At 46.2% G+C, this 24412-nt stretch overlaps 2 protein-coding genes across 4 annotated transcripts in view; both read right to left on the bottom strand.

Annotated features, from left to right (window-relative positions):
- Positions 1 to 914: 914 nt before the first annotated feature.
- Positions 915 to 7204, bottom strand: adat1 (adenosine deaminase tRNA specific 1; the record flags this gene model as incomplete). Its single annotated transcript, XM_083654864.1, has 9 exons — positions 915 to 1047; positions 3813 to 3899; positions 4226 to 4325; positions 4561 to 4706; positions 4788 to 5382; positions 5975 to 6105; positions 6571 to 6625; positions 6829 to 6897; positions 7051 to 7204. The coding sequence occupies 9 exons, from the start codon at positions 7202 to 7204 to the stop codon at positions 915 to 917; spliced, it is 1470 nt and encodes a 489-aa protein (XP_083510990.1).
- Positions 7205 to 11913: 4709 nt separating this feature from the next.
- The window catches only part of wwp2 (WW domain containing E3 ubiquitin protein ligase 2), a 71249-nt gene continuing 58750 nt past the window's right edge, over positions 11914 to 24412 (bottom strand). For 2 of the 3 annotated variants that reach the window (XM_083655202.1, XM_083655203.1), the window contains 9 exons: positions 24314 to 24402; positions 20939 to 21098; positions 18388 to 18521; positions 17290 to 17430; positions 15881 to 16001; positions 15175 to 15279; positions 13956 to 14052; positions 13456 to 13528; positions 11914 to 13338 (listed from right to left, as the gene is read on the bottom strand). In XM_083655202.1, coding sequence (XP_083511328.1) covers positions 13239 to 13338; positions 13456 to 13528; positions 13956 to 14052; positions 15175 to 15279; positions 15881 to 16001; positions 17290 to 17430; positions 18388 to 18521; positions 20939 to 21098; positions 24314 to 24402 — 1020 coding nt within the window. In that variant the 3' untranslated portion in view covers positions 11914 to 13238. The remainder of the gene's footprint in view (positions 13339 to 13455; positions 13529 to 13955; positions 14053 to 15174; positions 15280 to 15880; positions 16002 to 17289; positions 17431 to 18387; positions 18522 to 20938; positions 21099 to 24313; positions 24403 to 24412) is intronic. The other variant, XR_014553520.1, reaches the window with a different exon arrangement.

The raw sequence follows: 24412 nt of genomic DNA, 5'->3' as shown, positions 1-24412 counted from the left end.
TCATGTTTTCTGTATTCATCACTAAATGGTCAACTATTTCCAGTACCCTTGACTATAGAGAATTGCACAGTTGCTGTCAATTGTAATGCACAGTTACAGACAGTAGATTTGATCATTTGTTTGATGGTAGCGTCATAATTCTATGTGAAAACGTGTTCTTAAAATGCACCTGTCATGGTCCTTACACCCGGGAGCATTTTTTTTAAGTGATTAATTCGCACGACAATAATATTTTTCGAACTGATATCAGTCAATGCAACCACCGTGCATACCAACGGTGAAGTTTCGCTGAGCGTTATTGCTGTGTTTATTTTTTCGGACCACGGTTGATTTTTCAGAAATTCGCTTCCAACGTGCAGTCGTGCACATCTGTTGCTGTGATTGTCAAAATTCGCATCGCAATTTCGTGCTGTATATTCGCATCGCTCTTGGTGTGCAACAGCCTTAAGTCTTAACACTAAAAGAAACCAAATTGGGTTGCATGCGGCCCGTAAACTAAAATAAGTTTCATACCCCGGCCTTAACTTGAACTGATTCTAATGAGACACTTTTGAGGCCATTTACACCTGGTGTTAACATGCGTTTCTGCCATCAGATTGCAATCAGATTGCAGAAATGGTTGTCCTCTCAATCCACATAAAGTTGCTGTATCCAGATTGAGAGGACACATTGCATTTACACTTGTGTTCAATGTGTACACAATGCATCCCTGACCACCTCCGGAGGCGGTTTGGCCGATCAGATTGCAATCCTTCTTCAATGCGTTTTGGGGGTGTTTACACCTGACATTTCAAGTGATAAAACACAATCTGATCACAGAAAACGCATGTTAGCGCCAGGTGTAAATGGCCTCAGCGTTTTGGGTGACCTTGGCAGAGGCACTTGAAGCAGCAGAGAGGAGGGGGGCGGGCGGTTCAGTGGAACAGCAGAAGTCGTCGGTCGCTGCGCGGCCACAGAGGGAGTGCCTGGTGGCGTAGCTGCTGCCAGGCCTGCTGGTAAGACTGGGACGCCTGCTTGTAGTCCCAGTAGCTGTGCAGCTCCTTGCCCCTGCACAGACAGACAGACAGACACACACACACACACACACACACACACACACACACACACACACACACACACACACACACACACACACACACACACACACACACACACACACACACACACACACACACACACACACACACACACACACACACACACACACACACAGAGAGAGAGGCTCAGAAGGATGCATGAGGATATCTGCACGTCATCGCTATCGGCTGATAACGGCTTTATTCAAATGAAATATCGGCATCGGTCCGGAACGAACATTCTGCTGATATGACAGGTGTGATAAAATGACACTTTAATTATGCTAACCCTAAGCCAGGGAGAGCATCATCCCACAGTTTTGTTTGAAAGAAAACAAAGAAAAATATTTACATCACCTAATTTGAAAGTAGATTCTATATATCTATATTGGTATCGGCAATCAGCCAAAAGAGTTGGAAAATATCGGCATATCGGACGCAATATCGTGCAGCTGTATACGGGATCAAAACCAAAACCAGGTTACTGCAGCAAATTGGTTAAGAATATAATGTAAATTCATGTCAACGGAGGCAGTCATTCATTTAGCGATGGCCCTTTTCACGGGGGCCATTTTGTGTCAAAAAGGCAGGGTAAAGAGACAGGGGCAAGCAAAACGCTAAGGAGGGTTTCCAACTTAAGACTCATGGAAGTTGGAAACCCTCATTAGTGTATTGCTTGCACCTGTGTTGTTTACCCTGCCTTTTCGACACAAAATGGCCCCCACGAAAAGGGTCTATTCCAGCTCTGCATGAGAACTGCCATCAGGCACAACATTCAGAACAATGGACACTCCCTGTTCTGTTCAGCTAATACACATCACATGTCTTCTTTACTGCTAAATAGATGCAGGGCTGACACCAGCTGTCCCCGCTCGCTACACATACCATTGTGGTCGTATAAAATGCTTATAAAATGCATGCTTGGGCTGTGTTCAGTGTTGCCAAGTCCGCTTATTACAAGTGACTTTTGGGCTTGTTTTTTTCCATAAAGTCGCTTACCAAATTGGTAGTCACTAAAGTGTGGTTGCTTATTTGGGCTTGCTCCCTTGCTGCTCTCTCTCTCACTCACTGTGTCTCTCTAAATAATGACATATAGGCCTAGCCTAAATAAATGAAGTAGCCTATCCTTGGTTACTTTTGTGTCCAATAGCAGACACTTTTCAAAAGGTAAGTGATAATTCAAAACCAGATAGATCATCATCCTACAATGCGTTGCATTTAAAACATTCATCAGTGCAGATGGACTCATCAACAACAGTGACGACCCTGCTCAGATGATATTTGTGCATCTGTGGTGAAATAATGGAGACATGACCATCTATAATTTTCTATGGTGTTTTCCTGTGAAATGCGGGAGTCGCTTCTTTTGGGCTTGTTTCCATAGACCTGGTTGCTTGTTTCTCTGGCAAGACTGGCAACACTTTTTCTGGCAACACTGTGTGTGTGTGTGTGTGTGTGTGTGTGTGTGTGTGTGTGTGTGCGTGTGTGCGTGTGTGTGTGTGTGTGTGTGCCTGTGTGTGTGTGTGTGTGCGTGTGCGTGTGCGTGTGCGCGCTCGTGTGTGAGCCGGGATCAGGTTATCGGCTGGAGAGCTGAGAAACAGAGCGACCACTGTTCGCCCAGGGAGAGGATTCTTAGCTGTCAACACACACACACACACACACACACACACACACAATGTGCTGTATATTCACAGAAAGCTGGGCAACATCCTATATGCTTTGGCAATAGAGCAATAGAGGTTCTTTGCAACAGTCTCCAAAGTGGAACCATTCATTTGGCTACATTGTGTTGTCCCATATAGCACCAAATGAGCAGAATATTATATTTGTGGGCTTTGATCAGGTTGTTGATCAATATCAATAAATTAGGGATGCACGATATTGCCGATATTTTGAAACTCTTTTGCCCGGCGACTGCCGTGATATAAGCGCACATTTTTTTCAACCTAATCTCCAAGAACATCAAGTCTCTCCTCCGGTAGTGGAATTAACACATTATTAAGCCTACTCTTATCGTGATTGCCCACTGGCAGATGCAGACATAAAATACAATGCTTTTCAAAATGACCTCAACTTAAGTTATGTAAAACATGATTTATTTCTTCTTTTATTTATGTAACATTTTCTTTCAAACAAATCTGTCAGATTCATCCTACTTAAACAGGCTTGTATATCGGCATCTGCCTGGCATGTCATATTAGGTCGATGCCAATATTTCATTTTAAAGCTTTTATGGGCCGATACCGATGACACGCCGATATCATCGCACATCCCTACAATAAAATCAAGCATTACTTCACCAGCTGCAGATTTCTGGCTTCCAGAACTCACTTTCTGGCCTTTAGCTTCGGAACAGAAACCTCCCACCCACTGGCGTTTCAAGACACTCCCTACACGTGTTTTATTATTATTATGATGTTACTTCTGATGCCGGTGACACAAATGTTTGCTTTTCACTTAAAAGCATGACTCATTCTGGATCAGCTGCGCTTCAAGTACCAGAAGGGTGTGTGGGCTTTAGCACCGGAAAGTTTAGATCATCATTTTGGGTGATGTTTGAAATGTTTCTGGGGGCTGTGGTGGAACGGGTTCAGAGAACCCGGTGTACTATCGATGATGTGTGGCGGCGCTGAGCTGAGAATGAGAGCTCAACGATGGCCGATGTTCTCGGAGACGCGACATTTTCATCCGATAGGAGCAAAGTGTGAAAGGGGCTATTGTTCCGAACTTCCGAACCTGAGAGAGTTGGGAACGCGGGACGGGTCGGTGGCTGATACTAGAGACAGGAATGACTGGAAAAGCTCCACTTTGCAGAGAAGAGACCTGGAAACAGACACAGAGAGAGAGAGAGAGAGAGAGAGAGAGAGAGAGAGAGAGAGAAAGAGAGAGAGAGAGAGAGAGAGAGAGAGAGAGAGAGATGTCAATCAAAACCTGGTCTAAATATATAATAATAATAATAATAATACATAGGTTTTATATAGCGCTTTTCTGGGGAACTCAAAGACGCTTTACAATATATCAACATAATGTTGTCAGTATGTAGAGATGGAATGCAGTAAAATGTGGGCATTTAAAACATGCATTGAAGGTTAATGTCCTGGAATCTAATCCTTCCCCCCCCACCCACAGTACTTATGTGTTCTCTCTACCTGGCTTTAGCTGTGCCAAGAGCCTTCTTGGTGACTCCATGTTTGTAGCCGTTGGCAGTGACATCTAGTGGCTGATCAGTCACATTACACCAGCTGATAGCTGGAAACAGACGTAGGGCGGTTACTGGAGTGACTGAACAAAACCAAAAACACACAAATGAGCTCCTAGAAATGTGTGACAGAGATATAATGTGTGAGCGGCAAGGCGGTACAAATGCAATATATGATTTGAATTATTTTGTGTCCTAATTATTTTGGGGTCTGCGATGATGAGTTATGATAAAAAAAAAAAAAAAAATCTGTAGTGTATGGGCCGTGGTGCGAGCCCCATATACCTGCTCCACAGGGCGAGATGCGGCCCTGTCCAGCCCGGTGTCGGAGCTCGGTCTGGGCCTGGCTGCAGGGGAACTCCAGCCCGGACTGGAGCAGCGCCGGAGGACACGTCGAGAACCCAGCTGGAAGGTCTGACACATGGGAGCACCTGGGGATGACAGCATGCAGGGTCTCACCTCAAAGCTGCTCCATTTAGACAATCCCCAAAGAAAAAACTCTCGCTCCTCACCTCGTGACCAAGGCTCTCCGCATGACCTCAGGGCTGTAGGGACACTTCCCCACCACCACGGCGGCGAAGTAGAGCGCCTCCTGCAGGTAGTGGGACAGCAGCGCGCCCTGGAAGCCCAGCACCCCCCAGCGGGCCAGCTTGTCGCTGCAGGACAGCGACAGAGTGGGCTCTCCTCGCCCAGGCTTCACCCGGAGCACCCCGGCACTGTGGAACTCCGGCCCGGGTCGCAGAGGGTCAGCCGGGCCGCCCGGGACACACTTGGCCCCGGTCCTGTGGACGTCCGGGACCCGTGGACTCTCCACAGGTGTTTCTGCAACATCACTCTGAGGCGGGTCTTCCCTTTGATCTGTATTGGAAGTGGAGGGTTCTGACTGTTTTGCGTCTCCTCTGTTCTCTGGCTTCCTCTCTTCCCTCTCCGGTTCCTCCAGACGGGGAAGCTTAATGTTTCGTCTGTCACTCGGCTCCTCGGCTCTCCGTTTCAGGTTTGCAGCCTCGTCGGCCCCTCCATCGGTCCCTTCGGGGGGCTTCGCAGGCCTGACAGGAGGGCAGGGCTGGGACTGGCTGTCGGTCATGGGGATGATGGAAGCGTCGCCGCCTGGTGGGTAATGCACAATGGTGGCATGTTAGACAAACCCCGCCTGGTAGCTTTCAATGTGGACACGGATGGACTACATGTGTTTTCAGAGGCATGATAGGACAGTATGGTTCAACCAGTATGGGTGAAACACAGCAAGAGGGCGCTGTTCCTCCAGAAAAAAACAAAACAGAGCTGAAGTTTTCAGTTTCTGTCAGTAGCAGATGGTGGAAAGAGCAAGCCCCAACCCTGGTTCTGCCAAATGGATTTTAGGAGCATTGTGCCAGCGTTCCAAAACGTGTCAACGTGTGTCGTTGCCTGGGAAACGCACGTCCCATAATACAACTGTTCGCATCGCATCCCATTAATAGTATGATGATACTTGGGATGCCATTGCGAACATAGATGCGAACAGGTTAGCTAAAAGTTTAGCGTCGCCAGCGCCAGCGTCACTGTTGCGGTCGGGGTACGTTTCAAAATCCTGAGAAAACACTGGGTACTTGGGTAGCAGCTGGCAGTGAGCTGCTGCCAGCAGTGAGTGACTTCCTTGTGAAGACGGGGAACTTTCCACACAGCCAGTAAGGGAAGGTGGGAGCGTGCTAGGCAGACTCACAGGGAGTGTGACTGGTGAAGAAGAGGAAGGAAACTCCTGGCTGCAGCATCCACTTCCCCTGCTCATCGGCCTGACAAAACACGGAGCTGGGGTGACCACACACAGCCCTGCTCAGCTCCTGGGTCAGGTACCTACACACACAAGCACGCACGCACGCACGCACACACACACACACACACACACACACACACACACACACACACACACACACACACACACACACACACACACACACAATGAGACACAGTGAAATAATAAACAAATTTCAAGAAAATTGGAAAACATACATGCACACAAACAGCAGTGCACAAATGCATTGCAATAATGCAATAACATTGTATTATTAAAAAGACAGTGTTCTGTCTGGGCAGTGTACCTAGTGTACTGTAGATAAAGTCCCATGGTCCCAGCTGATAGTGTATGCTGAAGAGTTAGCATGGAGCACAATGACCTACCGAGGACACCTGGACGATTTTGTGTCTACCACTTAACAGCTAAGTTGACATAATGCATGCACAGAAACATTTGTGTCACACACACACACACACACACACACACACACACACAAACAAACAAACACACACACACACACACACCTGATGCATCCCCTTCTGGCAATGACCTCTGCATGGCTGTCATTGAGAACGTCACCTGAAGGGATGACAGGAAAGCCATTTTAAAACCTTGTTTCTGCTTTTCATAAATTATGACAAACATTTTCACATTGACAATACATGAAGGATTTTTTACATTGGGATTTGAATGGGTTTCAATGATGCTACTGTCTATATACACATTTATACAGCACATAAAAGAACACAAAAATATTGAACAACAATAACAGCAACACAGACCGTTGGAACTCATAGCTGTGTGTCCAATACATTTGGTCCCCGTTCCCAGGGAAACAACCTCCTTTTCAACTGCGAATAGAAAAGTATAGCTAATTTGTTATACAATTAGGCTATCCTAGATTTAGTTAGTCAATTTCAGTTGTTTCAACTTTTAGCATAGGTTTGCCTCTAACTAGCTCCCGGTTCCAGTCCTTTGCAGTTAGTTAAGTTAGACAGTCCAACCTTCGTGAGTGCTGCCAGTGCTGCTGACACCCGCGGTGAGTTTGACCACAGCGGCCAGCAGGGTCCACTCTCTGCCCGCCTCAGGCTTCCCTCTGCGGGGAAGCTCGTGGAAACGCTGGTAGCACAACTTGGCGATTTCGTCAGCAGTCCACATACTCGTCTCAGACCGGACGAACGTGTAAATGGAGACAGGGGGCATTACCGCATTACACACCGAAAATATAATACATTTTAGTATGTGGTTTAAACATTAGCTACGAATATCTCTATTCTCTCTATATCTCTAATATTAAGCCAAGTCATCTGTTCTTGGACGACTCCAGGTCCTCGAGTCGAGAGAGCTAAAAGGAGTTGCATACTTCCGGCCGGGGTCTCTTGAAATTTCACAATAAAAGCTGAATTTATTTATGCCATAAAATAATCATTATAGACAGTTTTAACTTGACAACAATAACAACCGTCACAACCCACCTGAATATCCGGTTTACTTCCTGTATACATAGCTGAGCGCAGGCTGATATTCGGCTCATATTAAATGTTAACGTTAGGCCGTGTCTCCGACAGACACATTAACAAGGTAGCCTATTTCGGTCTTTATGTCTTGTAGTAGTTAGTAGTAGTTGTTGTTGTTGATAGTTGCCATAACAACCACCCCTGTCGGAAAGACGTGCACACGCTGGGTAGGAAGCGTTGTTGTCCCGGAGGCGATATTTTTTCTTCGGATGATGGCGAAGGCTATGCGAAGGCATAACCCGCCCCTCTCTGCCTCTGATTGGCCTAGCGTCAAACTTCCATCCAAACACATTCGCTTGGCTATATCCTGCATTACATCTCTGTTACAGTCTGTGGTCAGACCGTCAGACAGACATACAACAGTTACGCTTGCTAGCCTGCATGAAAGACGCCAGTGTGTTTCTTCTTCTTCTTCTAGTATTGTTTTATCGCGGTTGGCAAACAACTTTTTGTGCATTACCGCCACCTACTGGAGTTTGATGTCTTCTTTATAGTGGAATCTATTTACAGTGTTCATCATGTATCATCACCCTAGTGCTCCCATTCACAATATATATGTCCATTCTACGACTCAGTCGGCGGGAACTCATCCCTCAGCGCCTTCTCGATTTCCTCTCCAGAAATGTCAACAACATTCAAGAATCTTCTAGCTGCCTGCATCCATCATCATCTTAATCTTTTCCTTTTTTCCTTTGACCTGTTCCGCACAATTAATTACCATGGCCATGAATGTCAAAAAACCTTTCTAGTCCACACAAATGTTTCTTTCAATTCCACCAGCTCCACTCTTCTGCTCCGATTCATTTTGCACTTCCACTTTTTCCTTTCTCTCAATCTCCCTGCACTTAACAGCCTCAGCATACGACATTCCTTTCTCCTCTCTGATCCTGCTCACTTCAATCTCCTTAACTCTCCGTGGACACTGCGCTGATCCTGTGTTGTATGTTTTTAATATAGTCATATCTATGGTTTATAACGCTGCCACTAATCACAGGGAGAGAGGGCCAGGGGTGGGTTATGCCTTCGCCATCATCCAAAAAAAATATCGCTTCCGGTAAGCTAGCTAGCTAGCTAATGTTAGCTGCTGGTTGGTTGGCTAACTAGCGAATGTTAGCCGTTAGCTAGCGTTAACGCATTAACTAGACAAACACAGACATGCAGAGCTCCAAAAACAGAGCAATTCGTGATTTTGTTACTGTAGTTTCTGCAGAGTAACGTCCATGTACCTTTATGGATTGCACAGGGTTGGTATTGCAAAGGGATCTGACTGATAGTGCAGTAACAGTCAGCAGCTATGATAGCGCAGCCAGGGGGGGGAGGAAGTCCATATATGGTCCATCCGGTCATGGGCCACAGGCCATTACGTCATCACAGGATAACGCGATTGGCTGGCTCAGATCTGTTCAAATCTGAGCCAGCCAATCACGTTGTCCTGCGTTGTTTGGGAGGTGTATAAAAGGCGATCGCAGATGGGGGTGGGTGGGGGGAACCAGAGGAGAGGGGGAGAGAGAGGAGAAGAGGGGGAACCAGGGGAGAGGAGACGAGAGCAGAGGGGGAACCAGAGGAGAGGGGGAGAGGAGAGCAGAGGGGGAACCAGAGGAGAGGGGGAGAGGAGAGGAGAGCAGAGGGGGAACCAGAGGAGAGGGGGAGAGGAGAGGAGAGCAGAGGGGGAACCAGAGGAGAGGGGGAGAGGAGAGGAGAGCAGAGGGGGAACCAGAGGAGAGGGGGAGAGAGGGGGAGATGAGGAGAGAGAGGGGGAGAGGAGAGGAGAGCAGAGGGGGAGAGCAGAGGAGAGGAGAGGAGAGCAGAGGGGGAGAGGAGAGAGGGGAAGAGGAGGAGAGAGAGGGGAGAGGAGAGGAGAGGAGAGCAGAGGGGGAACCAGAGGAGAGGAGGGGAGAGAGGGGGAGAGGGGAGGAGGGGAGGGGAGAGAGGGGGAGAGGGGAGGAGGGGAGAGGAGAGGGGAGAGGGGGAGGAGAGGAGGGGAGAGGGGGAGAGAAGAGGAGAGGAGGGGAGAGGGGAGAGGAGAGGCGAAGAGGAGGGGGGAGGAGGAGGGGAGAGGAGGGGAGAGGAGAAGAGGAAGGGGGAGGGGAGAGGAGAGGAGAGGAGGAGGGGAGAGGGGGAGATGAGGAGAGGAGAGAGGGGGAGAGAGGAGAGGAGAGGAGGAGAGCGCCGCCAGCGGTGGGGGGCGCCCCCTGAAGCCTACCCCTTTACCCCCCCCCCCCCCCCCCCCCCCCATGGGCGGGGTATCCGGGGATATGAGTCAAGCGCGTGCGGGGGAGGGGGGGGGCATAGTGGCTGGACCCTTCCAGGGGCACTGCCATCTCTCTGGGCGGCCCTGGTAGTGGAAGCGATCATCTTGCTCTATAATGACCAGAATGGGTGTTGTTCAAACTGAACATTTATTTCTTCAACATGCTGCAGCAGAAAGGGAGATAAACAGCGGATAAGATAAATGAAAATAAATAAATACATAAATAAATAAATAAATAAATAAATAAATAAATAAATAAATAAATAAATAAATAAATAAATAAATAATGCTACCTACTTCCACATAGTTTCAGCTACTGTCTCAGCTACTGTATAAAATGCAGATCTCTGGTGGAAAAAGCTACACAATTACAAACAGAGCTTCTCAATTAACAACATGACAATAAGCTACTCAATTATAGTAATTTGGCTTAGGCTACTCAAATTACTGTTCACAAAGTCTGGCCAAAATGAAAAATGATTTCACAACCACAGATTTCCTTTCATTGTTTTTATTGCAAAGCTGATTGATATCTACAGTTTGGATTGTGTTCAGCATAAATATTCAGTAGATGGAGGCAAATAGTTTGGACAAAAGATAAAGTGTCATATGCAGCATTTCTCAATACACCTGATATGATGTTACTAAGTATGCCCAATAATACAAGCTGAGCATTCATATATCGCAGGGCCATAACCAGTGTTGGGCAAGTTACTTTCAAAATGTAATATACTACATATTACTAGGTACTTTCCTTTTTTTCAATATTTTCTTTACATTTTTTTAGAACAATTAGAGGGCAAACAAACACACTCAGACACAGGAAAAGAAAAAACAAGACAAAAAACAAAACAAAAACATACATAAAATCAACATTCAATGTTACATGATTACCAGCCGCATAAGGTGCTTATGTGCTCATGAAAAACATTATGCCTGGGGTACTAGGTACTTTCATTTGAATGTAATAAGTTACTTTACAATATTACTGTCTGTGTAGAGTAACTCGTTACTTATTACACTACTTTTGCCTTCTAAAGTTAGTGTAAACAATCCAAAATTCAAGTGTTCTATCTACACTAACCCTTCTCTTTGTCCACGCAGCTCCCCTGAAAAAGGCTATAGCTAAATGGCTAAATAACATAAGGCATATATTTAGGCTATTTATTTTGATTGCAAAGTAAAGTAAATGTTATCCTTTTCCTGTTATTGTCATCTATAGTGGTTATTTGCATAAAAACACAGTTTAATTAGGAAATGATTGTATCTTTATTTAAACACCGTATGTGCTTTGATAATAAAAAATAACTCAATTTGTAACTTGTGTTACTTGACAAAGTAACTGGTATAATATTACTGAAATCCTATAAGTAATAAGTTATATTACTACTGCTAAAAGTAATATGTTACTTTTGTAATGAGTTACCCCCAACACTGGCCGTAACTTTTATTAGAGCGGCAGCACAATTTCACTTTCTCTTTGTTTTGAAAGAACTAAACAGAATATGAGGTCACGTTATCAGCATGGCTGTGTGAATGCAGCCGACCTGAAAGTCCTGGATGTGGAACTTTCCCTCCATCACATGCTCAGCTGTTCAACAGTGTCTGGCTGCAGACCTCTGCTGTCAGGCCCCCCTCGGCTGCAGCTCCACGCTCAGGCCTCCTCTTCGTCGACTGTTTTCGGGCCAGCTCCAGAGTAGAGATGATTATTTCCCTCAAAGGTGCGTTGATACAAGCTTTTGACATTATACACGTAAAATATTTCTTAATATTAATCAGAATATGAAAAACTAAAAAAACGCACTCAACTCAACTCAACTAATAACTGGGTGCTAAATCCTACAATGAATGTCAAGAATAAAAAAAGGCTACTGCACTGATGAAGGGTTAACAGCCCGAAACGTTTGCAGGCAATAAAAGTTTAACTCGGAGTGCTATCCTCTTCTCTTTTATTCTTAATATTAATCAGCTCATCATCAACCTAGTTGCGAGCAGCAAGAAATGCAACAACATTGATAACTTGTCTCTTCCTTCAGTTACAGTGGCCTGTAACTGACATAAATAAAGTCACATTTTCACAACTGTTCAAGATTGGAGTCTCATTTATTTTAGCTATGTACAGGGGGAGGGGGAAGCAAAATTTCACAATAAACAGAAAAATAAAATCACATCTTACCACTAGCCTCTGCAACAGAGGTATGCTAGTTCATGATAAAGGCTCTTCGTCTCTCATATATGGACACACACATGCACTCGATTCCTCTCTCACTCTTCCTCTCTCGCTCTCTCTCATCACTTTCAAATGTAAAAAAGAAATGTATTTCTCCTCTGGTAGATATGGTATATTGTATTTGCGTGTAGCTGTGCTGTCGTGATTTGCTGCTGATATTAAAACTGTCCTGTTTCTCTGGTTTTCGGTGCGTTTCTAAGCAGTGAGCGGAGGTGTGTGTGGGAGGGGTGGGGGGGGCGCTCTGGTCAAATATACTTCTCTGTTCGCTCTGTCCTTTCAAACACATCACTAATTGCATGCGTATTCACATTGACTACATTTACATGGACTGCAATAATCAGATTATTATTATTCATATTTTGGTGAAGGTGTTTACATGAGTTGCTTATAGAATATTCCGTTCATATTAATGACTGAAGAGGCACGCGGCGCAGTGCCCACGTGAGTCATGACGTCCCTAAGTCCGAGTTTCCCTCTTGACTTGAACCTGAAACCCTTTCGGTCATGTTTCTAAACGTTAGCGTGTCAGGGACAAGATGTCGGGACTTCTTTTGAGCGGCGGCAGCAGCCATAACACAACACTCGCTGGAAGCTAGAGCATGCATCGCCAAGCAGTTTGACTGCCGTACGTGTTGCATAATAATGCTGCGAAAAAACTCTGATAGGACGTCACAGATGTACACGTCAACAATGCACTTCAATAACGCGACTAAGATCAGAATCCTCCACGTCTTAATTCGACTATTGCTTACTTCGACTATGACCTTATTTGGGTTACGGTAATCAGAAAATGTCAGTTACATGGCAGTCTTATTCGGAGTATTTCTTAATCGGGTTAATGACGTAATATTATAGTTCATGTAAACATAGTCAATGATGCTGCACGCATGCACGCACGCACGCACACGCGCGCATGCACACACGCACACACACACAGACGCACACACGCACGCATGCACGCACACACACAGACACACACACACACACTTCCTTCCCCTGTTCCCCACCTTAATCCCACAGTCCACGTTGCAACGTGATGTTACAAAACATGATCACCCTCCCCCGAGGTGAGGGGGGCTTGGATGTACAGATGACAGGCGGATTCGTTGCCCTGTGATTAAGAAATCAAAAATGATACAAAAAAAAAAAAAACTATCCCAACAAAATCTCTCATCTATCCATCATCCCTCTTGGTCACTCCTGTCCGAACCCCTCCGTCTCCTCGATGGCGAACAGCAGCTTCTCTCTCAGCTGCTCCAGGCTTCTGTAGGGGGGTAGGTCCAGACGATTGAAGCTGTGGAGGGGGGGAGAGGATCAGTTAGTGATTCAGAAATATGCTGTACGATCAAAACAAAACAGATGAAGAAAGAGGTGATACCGTGTGAGCCGAGCGGTGGGAACGGTCACTCACCAGGTGTGGCTTCTTGGAAGCCAAGTCTCCTTCCCCACCTTGTCTATACAGAACTTCTGGGGACCGTTACTCCCTGCACGGGGGAAAGACACGGAGAGTCTCAGCCTTTTTGTCAAATGTCAGCTTGAATGTCTCATCACAACAACAACAACAACCTAGGCCTCTATCTGCCTGCTGTCCTCACAGCTCTTGGAAAGGTATTGGATAAACTATAAGCTAATGTCTGACTTGGTTTAACCAGAGCCGTATAATGGAAGAGCTGCGACATCTCCATTCACTCCAATGGACCAGTTTATTTACTGTCAAGAGTTCCCGGAAGTAAGGTTCTGGATTAAGCAGCGCTGTCGAGTTGCAGCAAAATTAACAGTTTGTGATGTACTTTGAAAGGGTCAGACGTTTAAAGAATCAAATTGTATATTATCTGCTTTATTTTAGCACGTAGTACGAGCCACAGGAGATTCAGTCAACAGAAAGAATGTGGACGTCTTGGTTTTCTTTACCTATGAGTTCAGCGAAGCCTCCGACGGGAAGCCGGCAGGTTCCTGTGACGAACTGCAGGAGGCGGATTCTCTTCTCGTTGTCCATCTCCTTCACCACCTGCGGTGACACGGGTCCATATTTACCATGTGAAAGCTGAGTCCCCAGTATGAGCTCAACAGTGACTGCCCACTACCAGATATGTATGTATATTATGAATCGTGACCATAAAACCTTTGATTTGGATTTAAAAAAAAGAAAAAGAAAAAAAAGGCTAAATGAATAAACGTTTTTCCATTTTAAATTACTTTATTTTTTCCTCCAAATCAAATGTTTTATGGTCATGATTATGGTCTCGGAGCTGGCTGGCTTGATTCTAGGCATAAAACTCTCTTTTTTGGGGTGGGGGTGGTGGTGGTGGGGGGTTTGCATTTTGCCTTTATTTGATAGTGATAAATGGTAAATGGACTGTATTTATAGAGCACATTTTATATAGTCTATCGACTACCCAAAGTGCTTTTACATGAATATATCACATTCACCAATTCACACTCACAGTCAAACACCGACTGCGTCTGCAGCCATGCAAAGCACCAACTGCTCATCAAGAGCAGTTAGGGGCTCAGTGTCTTGCTCAAGGACACTTTGACATACTACCGGGAAGAGCCAGCCTCGAACCGGGAACCTTCCGATTCCCAGCCGACAGCTCTACCTCCTGAGCTAGGATAGGATAGCATGTGCTAGACAGCTCTACCTCCTGAGCTAGGATAGGATAGCATGTGCTAGACAGCTCTACCTCCTGAGCTAGGATAGGATAGCATGTGCTAGACAGCTCTACCTCCTGAGCTAGGATAGGATAGCATGTGCTAGACAGCTCTACCTCCTGAGCTAGGATAGGATAGCATGTGCTAGACAGCTCTACCTCCTGAGCTAGGATAGGATAGCATGTGCTAGACAGCTCTACCTCCTGAGCTAGGATAGGATAGCATGTGCTAGACAGCTCTACCTCCTGAGCTAGGATAGGATAGCATGTGCTAGACAGTGAAAGGAAAGCAGGGAGGGAGAAAGGGGAGGATGTGAAGGACTAAGCGTTAATGGAACACGTTCTACCAGGTGAGCCCCCCCATGGGAAATTCACTTCCTGGAAGCGGAGATGTGAAAAAGTGGGCGGTCACTGTTGAGCTCTATTTAGCATGTGGAACCTGAGGGAAACAGCTGGTGATCAACAGCGCGTGTTCCTACCTGCCAGAACCAGTGGATCTGCTTGCTGTTCTTGGTGTAATGTCTGTAGATGGTGTTCTTCTGCCAGTCGGCCAAGTCGATCTCCTGCATGCCGCACAGCATCAGCTGAACCGGAGGAAACAACACATTAGAAGAAGAGTTTGGTCCACCAACGAAGAAGAAAAGAAACGGCCTGTGTCGGATTACAATCTCTTAAAATCTATTCATCGGCATCTCGCACACAGAAACGCACACTGGTAAACGACTTATAGACTACACAGAGAGAGAGGTTTGTGCCCTTCACTTTTTTTTTAATAACTTGGGCGTTAGGCAGAGGACAACGCAGGACGTGACATCATCGGCCGAGTGAGTCACGGCACATCCTGGCTCCGGTGGACACATTTAATTAATTGGCTCTGTTGGGATTGAATTTGGTCCAAGGCGGGGGGACGCGCTCGCATCCAAACCCAGCTGGAGACGGGAGTCAAGGAGAAAGAGCGAAGAGTCCTCCATCAATCAGGATCGGGGACGCATCAGGGGGTGGGGGTTCAAACCTAATTCGCTTTCATTTTCATCACGCTCGGGAAACGGATTTCTGCCATCGTTCAAATCCTGGAAAAACCTCCGGCTACCCACTTAGGGACAAGACGGACGACGTGCTTATCTCACGATACACAATGTTTGGGTTCACGTTTTCGAGACGACGGCGATAAGATGCCACACGTACCTCCAACTCCTTCTCGTCGAAGTAACGGAGCCACTCCAGGGGCACCACCTCGTTGAAGCCGTCCAGGAAGGCTTTGGTCTGCTCCTCCACGCCGCGGGTAAACCTCCAGTCAGTCAGCAGGCTGTCCCAGAGAGACGCAAGCAAACATTACACCTCTGAGGGGACACTGAGACATGACATGTCTGAGGGGACACTGAGACATGACACCTCTGAGGGGACACTGAGACATGACACCTCCGAGGGGACACTGAGACATGACACCTCTGAGGGGACACTGAGACATGACACCTCCGAGGGGACACTGAGACATGAGACCTCCGAGGGGACACTGAGACATGACACCTCTGAGGGGACACTGAGACATGACATGTCTGAGGGGACACTGAGACATGAGACCTCCGAGGGGACACTGAGACATGACACCTCTGAGGGGACACTGAGACATGAGACCTCCGAGGGGACACTGAGACATGAGACCTCCGAGGGGACACTGAGACATGACACCTCTGAGGGGACACTGAGACATGACACCTCTGAGGGGACACTGAGACATGACACCTCTGAGGGGACACTGAGACATGAGACCTCTGAGGGGACACTGAGACATGACACCTCTGAGGGGACACTGAGACATGACACCTCTGAGGGGACACTGAGACATGAGACCTCCGAGGGGACACTGAGACATGAGACCTCTGAGGGGACACTGAGACATGAGACCTCTGAGGGGACACTGAGACATGACACCTCTGAGGGGACACTGAGACATGACACCTCTGAGGGGACACTGAGACATGAGACCTCTGAGGGGACACTGAGACATGACACCTCTGAGGGGACACTGAGACATGACACCTCTGAGGGGACACTGAGACATGACACCTCTGAGGGGACACTGAGACATGGCAGCAGTAGTTGTGGGAATCACAAGTTTCATCACGATACGATATTATATTGATTCTTTGGACAATGATACGATATTTGTTGTGAACAATACGAGACGATATCATATGCCCGTTTAACACAATCAGTTAGTTTTATATCAACTCACAAAAAGCAACTAAAATATGAGTTCACAATTTTATCTCTGAGCTCTTCCAGACTTTTAACTGAAAAACAATCTATTCTTTTTAATAAAAATGATAAAAACAGACATGTTGTTCACTATAAAGTGCCACATTTCTCATTCTTTTTTATCACTTAACTTAAAGAGCCCCTGATGACCTTTCAACTCTGAATATAAGCCACTATGCTTCATCACCTTGGATTTACAAGGTGTGCGACGATATAGATCAATGTTTTCACTTTGCATCGATACGATATCGATGATGTATCGATATATCGATGTATGGTCCCACCCCTCGGCGGCAGCAAAGAACAGGACAAAGGACAAAGACAAGCCGTCTGACCTGATGTACTCTTCCTTGTTGTCCTCGGTGACCAGCTCGTTTTCTCCCTCGTCCTTCAGCTGGTGAGTGGACACCTTCCCCAGGATCTCCATGTCCTGAGCGAAATACAACTCCACGCCACACTCCTCCAGGCTGTTATCTCTGGAGACACACACATGCGCGCGCACACACACGTCAGTAGAGAGAACACCTACACACACACACACACACACACACACACACACACACACACACACACACACACACACACACACACCTAAACCACAAAATGTCCTCACTTTGCAGGATTTCCCATAGAGTGTATACAAATCACACCCAGGTGTTGAAGTGGTGCAGGTTAGGAGCAGTCTATCCTCTCATGCTACAAACGGAGATCATGCTACAAATGGACACACACGTCACCTATAGAAGCGGCTGCACCGCTTAAAAATATGGACGTAGCCACCGTGACGTCAACCATTGGTTTGTGAATTCCTGCTTTGAAGGCTCAAGTTTGGCATTTTGACCGTCGCCATCTTGGTCATTTGGAGCCAGAAGCAGCAAGCGTGAGACCAGGGGTTTCCCACAGAGGCAGAGCACCCTGCTATTGGTCCACGATCTGCGAGCTGCACGATCACTGGACAGGCGACCAATCACAACTGTCTATTTTACTCTAAATGGGAGGACCATAATTTACAAAATGTCATGCTGACACTGAAGAAGACTGGCGACTGAAACCATAAAATTAGGAAAGTGTTTATTGAGGTAAAAAAATCAAGTGAGAATTAGGCTCATTATCCCATTAACTTCCATACAATCGGACTTGATTTGCAGCCAGTGGATTCGCCCCCTGCTGGCCATTAGAAAGATTGCAGGTTTAAGGCACTTCCACAGTGGCTTCATTTTTTAGTGCCAGAGGTTGTCCCTTGGGTTTTCCTTATCTTTCTATCCTTGTGAGGACGTCTGGTATTCACAAGTATGGAAAACACAGGCGCACACACACACACCTACATACACACGCACACGCGCGCACACACACACACACACACACACACACACACACACACACACACACACACACACACACACACGGAGGCAAACCCGTGCTGCTGTACTTACTTGACCCACATGATGGAGTTATAGAACTCGGGGTCTATGGACTCCAGGTCTTTGAGTGTGGGTTTCTTGTTCAGCATTCGCTTGTAGAACGGCAGCGTGAAGCCGGTGTCGATGAACTTGCCGTGGTACAACGCCTGCAGGGAGGATTAGACATGTCCCGTTAGAAAGGTGTTACTGTTAAGACAGACTCAGGGTCAGTTCACTAAGGTCTAAGCTACACCAAAGTCCCTGCAGCTAATCAGTCATTTGCGGCCTCCGTCCGTCGTTAGTGACTTAGTTCGTTAGTCACGCTGTAATGTTGACTTTGTGCTGCTAGGGGGCAGCACTGACAATGAATGGGGACTCAAGTGGTCAAGCAAGAATCACTGACTGACCCAAGGGTGGAACTACATCACTGGTAGGGGACAACATGTGTACTATTTGCTTGTTTACATCTCACCAATTAAAGCATTCAGACTTTTTCAAAGTTACACCGATTGGCCCAAGGGGGGCGCTGCCGCTTACAGGTCAAAACAAGGTAACAAGTTGTTACCGACTGACCCAGAGGGGGGGGGATATGCAACATTCGTATGGGACAACATGTTTACTGTCAACTGATTTAGATATGGCTTCCAAATTCATGTCTTGCTTTCTTTTCTCTCTATTATAATGATCTAACGTGCGGACGCACACGCACATTTCCAAGGTCCAACCCAAACACCTTGTCACAATCTGCTGTGTGTGTGTGTGTGTGTGTGTGTGTGTGTGTGTGTGTGTGTGAGAGAGGAAGGGAGGTAGAGTGAGCAGACAGGGCCTGTGTGTGTGTGTGTGTGTGTGAGAGAGGAAGGGAGGTAGAGTGAGCAGACAGGGCCTGTGTGTGTGTGTGTGTGTGTGTGTGTGTGTGTGTGTGTGAGAGAGAGAGAGTAAAGAGAGGTAGAGTGAGCAGACAGGGCCTGTGTGTGTGTGTGTGTGTGTGTGTGTGAGAGAGAGAGAGTAAAGAGAGGTAGAGTGAGCAGACAGGGCCAGTGTGTGTGTGTGTGTGTGTGTGTGAGAGAGAGAGAGTAAAGAGAGGTAGAGTGAGCAGACAGGGCCAGTGTGTGTGTGTGTGTGTGTGTGTGTGTGTGTGTGAGAGAGAGAGAGAGAGAGAGAGAGAGTAAAGAGAGGTAGAGTGAGCAGACAGGGCCAGTGTGTGTGTGTGTGTGAGAGGAAGGGAGGTAGAGTGAGTAGACAGGGCCAGTGTGTGTGTGTGTGTGTGTGTGTGTGTGTGTGTGTGAGAGAGAGAGAGAGTAAAGAGAGGTAGAGTGAGTAGGCCGAGCCAGACAGACGGGCCTGTTTAATGTTGGAACACCGCAGAGGGCTCAGTGTCGCCGCGCGCCAAAAACAACACAGACGCCCACTGACTGACTCAATCACAGTCTGTTCTGTTCCCTGACTGACCATCTGTCTGTCTGTCTGTCTCACAGAAGAGACGGAGGACGAGACAGGCTGGTAGAGACAGAGGACGAGACAGGCTGGTAGAGACAGAGGACGAGACAGGCTGGTAGAGACAGATAGACACAGAGAAGAGAGAGAGAGAGACATGGAAATAAACAGGGTAGCAGGAAAAAAGGAAACCAACAAAAGGTAAGGAAGGGGGAAAGACTCAAAAGCGAGAGAGAGAGGGTTTGCAAGTTAGTAGAGAGAAGCATCTTTATAAGGCAAGTCAGCGAAGTGCGCGTTAGGACTAAATATAGGCGACTACTGGCGGGTGTGGGCTGGGTGCGGCAGTGAGGTCATGCTGTGGGTGTGGGTGTGGGGTGGGGTGGGGGTGGAGGGAACGAGGGGTGGAGGGTGTTGGTTTTGGGACCTACAGCTTTCTGTTGGAGTCAATCCCAGACAGAGAGAGAGAGAGAGAGAGAGACTACTGCGCTCCATACATTACGGATATTCATGTGTTTCAGTCATGTGACGTTTTTGTTGTGGCTGCCATCTTGAGGAGCGAATGCAGCACACACACTTCTTCGTAGCGGTTTTTACAATGTAAGTCTATGGGAGGACTGATCAAACCATGCCCTATTTGAACTCTAACTCCTCCTAGCAGCTCCATTCAAACGTTAAAAAGTGTCACCACTTTACTCGAGTACTACTACTCTTATTCAGCTGAGCGTTTGTACTATATATATATATAAAAATTAATCGATAATAATCCTATCGAGCCAGCCGTGAGTGATGTCACAATTCATTCTAACTGATTTTCCAGGCTGCACTTTTCACTAACGTCACACATTTTAAACCGTGACAGTTCACACAACTTTAACACGACATACATATATTATGTATGTCCAAACCCTTCAGCTACGTCTGCTCTCACTCACAATGTGTCCAAATACAAGCGATCATGTGATGTGTATCGTTTTTGAGATATTAACGTTTGTTTGACACGAGTGTTCCACTCCATTTCCAAACTACGCCACAAATAGAGGGCATCTTGTTGGTCCAAATTGGTCCTCAAGATGGCGCCGCAACAGTTGTGTGACGTCAACAGAAATGTGTGAATAGAGGATTTTGCAGGATGAAACAGTTGTGCGGTCACCATGGCGATGAAGCGTCCGATGAAGCGGAAATAGGTGAGGTGGTCGGGGTTGATGGAGGAGGCGGGGTTGATCTGCAGACAGTAGTTGTTCTTGCCGGCGTACTCGAACAGGCAGTACATGGGGTTCAGCACCTCGTGGGAGAGCAGGAAGAACCACTCCCTGCGGGGGGAGACAGAGAGTCAGTACATGGGGTTCAGCAGCACCTTATGGGACAGAAGGAATAACCACTCCCTGCGGAGGGAGACAGAGAGTCAGATGCTGCTCCACCCCCGGCTAAAGGCTGTAACAGCCCAGTCAGGGTTCAGGAGAGCTGGGTAAGAACTGAGGGGCAGTTGGCAGTGATCGCCGGAAGAAAACAACAAATATCTTGACTGCCTTTATGGTAGGAACGCCAAATGTTGACACAATAAAAAAAAAAAGGGAGACAAGAATTACAGATAAAAAAAAGAGAGATGACAATGACATGAAAAACAAGACATCTTATAGTGAAAGTGAAGACAATACTTAATTCCAGTACAATGAATCCAAGGACAGAAATGTATCACCTTTGCACACTGACACACACACACACACACGCACACACACACACACACACACAAAATGCACATATAAGAAGGGGGGGAGCAGAACAAAATCAATAATGAAACAAACAGTAATTCTACAGAACAATATAAATAATAAATAAAACATACTAATAAATCTGAAACAAGGTTTGGCTCACGCAAGGTAGATGTAACTGTTTCCAGGTATTCCTAACAGCTGTGCTATTCTGGACTGTTTCCAGGAGCCAGTCCCCAGATAGGAGGATCACATTGATCCCTCATCTAATTTATCATCATATTTATGTCATAGTGCTACTGTTTAGTTTATGCTTTTGTCTTTTGTTTTGTTTTTGATTTTATTTTATTTATTAGTAAGTCTCTGTTTTCTTGATTAGCAGAGTATTTTCTTTTCGTTTCTTGTTTTGTTGTGTTATGTTTTGTACTGTTATTTTTAATGTTGACGGACCCCAGGAAGAATAGCTGCAGCCTTGCTGTAACTAATGGGGATCCTAATAAACAATAAACAATAAACAATAATTTCCACAATGACATTTTGTCTGACGGGGCTTTTGGAGGCCAGCCGAGCAGTGACAAGTGGGGTGAAACCAGAAAATGTGTGTGTGTGTGTGTGTGTGCATGTGTGTGTGCGTGTGTGATGATGTGTGACCGTGCGTGTGTGTGATGATCTGTGAGTGTGTGTGTTTATGCGCGTGTGGTGATGATGATGTGTGTGTGTGTGTGTGTGTGTGCACATGCCTTCAGAGTAGGGCTGCTCAATTAATCGGATTTTAATCTCAATTACAATTTTGGATTCCCACAATTATGAAAACAAGATAATCGAGATAAAACAACTATTATTTTTATATATTAATATTTTAGTTAGCCTATTTATTGATCTAAAAATAATAACACTTTTATTTTCATTTATGTCCTTGTTTTTCCCTTAAATTATATTGAAAAGTTCACACATTTTGCAAATGCATGATGTTGCCAAGGTCAACGAGTAATCACGTTAAATAATCGTGATCTCAATATCAGTCAAAAATAATCGTGATTATGATTTTTGCCATAATCGAGCAGCCCTACTTCATTGAGGCCGCCACTCGGTTTGCCTCAGTGACGTACAGCAGGGCGCTGTGTCTGTAGCTTTCAGCCCGGGCATTTCATTGGGGGCAAACTAGCACATAAGTAACATAGACAAACCCAAATCTGACACATACAGTGAATCACATGAAGACAAAACAGATACATCCAGGATATATACATACATACATACAGCAGGATAGAGGATCAAAACTAAAGACAAATCAAAAACAACAACAACAACAAAAACAAAGGGAACAAAACACAAATGGACTGTAGGAGGATGCATGTTAAGAGAGAATGACCACCACCCACCACCAGAGGCACCACCAAGCGCTCCCGGGCCCCCCTGCCGGCCCTCCGTGGGTGCGTGGGAGGGAGGGACAGATGAACGGACGGACGGACGGACGGACGCAGACACCTCGCAACATCCCGTCCGTGGTTCTACCCTGTGGTAGAACAGCATGACGTCACCTACCATAGGGTAAAACCACTGACGTGACACCGGAGACAGAGACACAATGCAAAAACAAAAACAAAATAACACACCCAAAAAGAACACAAAATAATAACATAAACAAGAGAGATAGTCCTGGAGAAGGAAGAGGAAGGAAGAGGAGAGGAGGATGGGGGGGCATCTGCATGTTTGTCATCTATATCAGAACTGTGTCCTGAGTCGCTCAGTATAGCTGCTATTTTTTGTCCTTGTGTGTGCGTGTCCTTGTCTTTTTGTGTGTGTGTGTGTGTCCTTGTCTTTGTGTGTGTGAGCATGTCTTGACAACCGTTGGTCCGATCTATTTCACACTTGGCGGGAGCATTGCTGGGGAACCAAGGATGTGCAACGACTAATCAACAAATTGCTCGAACTAAAGACTATTTGTCAACTAAGAAAATCTTTGGTCGATGGCAGCCCTAATTAATATATATATATATATGTGTGTGTACATGAATCAGCCCTAATATATGTGTACATTAATTCCACAACACTAGCTGACATTCACCGAAATGAAAATGCCCACGAAGAGATCAGAAGGTGCATCCCACCAGATGTGATCGACTCAGGACAATGTGACACTGTGTTAACTTCCATAGGACCAGTAGGAAGTGCAACATGACTGATCTCTTATACACATGTTGCACAGTAAATTCCTACTTGTACTTATCACCCCTTTAAGACCTTTTCAATGCTACCTGCAATTGAATTTAACACCTTTACAAGCCAAAAGAAAGAAACAAAAAGCTACCAAAAGCGTCTTATTTCTGATTGAAGATATTTCTGATTCCATAAATGGCTGGTAAAGGAAAGAGAGACACCAAGAGAAATTAAGTCCAACTGTGTAAGTAAAGCACTTAGGATGCATATTGTACAACTAAGCCTGTTGTGATGAATCTAAGAGTGGACATGCAGTCATTACATGGAGAACAGACCTGAACTGACTTAAGACAACTGAATACTTTCTTAAAGGTCTTAAATTGAGATAATTTTAAATACTTTTTTTTAATGACCTGCAGATACCCTGAAGAAGGAGGTGGGAGATGGTGGGAGAGAGAAAAGGCAGGAATGGGATGGGGTGGGGTGGGGGAGGGCTGTCACCAACACCAACACCAACACTAACACACGGTTGACATAAATTGGTGGAGTAAGGGACCCCCTGCCTGCTGAGCAAGCTGTAACACCACACACACAGAGAGGTGGGGAGATGCGAGGCAGGGGGGGGAGGGTGCGTTTGTTTCGTTGGCCGGCCTCACCTGGCGATGCCGCCGTAGTCCAGCCCCTCCTCTCCTCGCATGATGATGTAGAGTCTGCGGCGCAGGTCGTACGGCTTCACATTCATGATCTGATGACAG

This window comes from Poromitra crassiceps, assembly GCF_964638095.1.
Source record: "Poromitra crassiceps genome assembly, chromosome: 18".
Classification (NCBI taxonomy): Eukaryota; Metazoa; Chordata; class Actinopteri; order Beryciformes; family Melamphaidae; genus Poromitra; species Poromitra crassiceps.
This window is presented reverse-complemented; position numbering and strand designations above follow the sequence as displayed.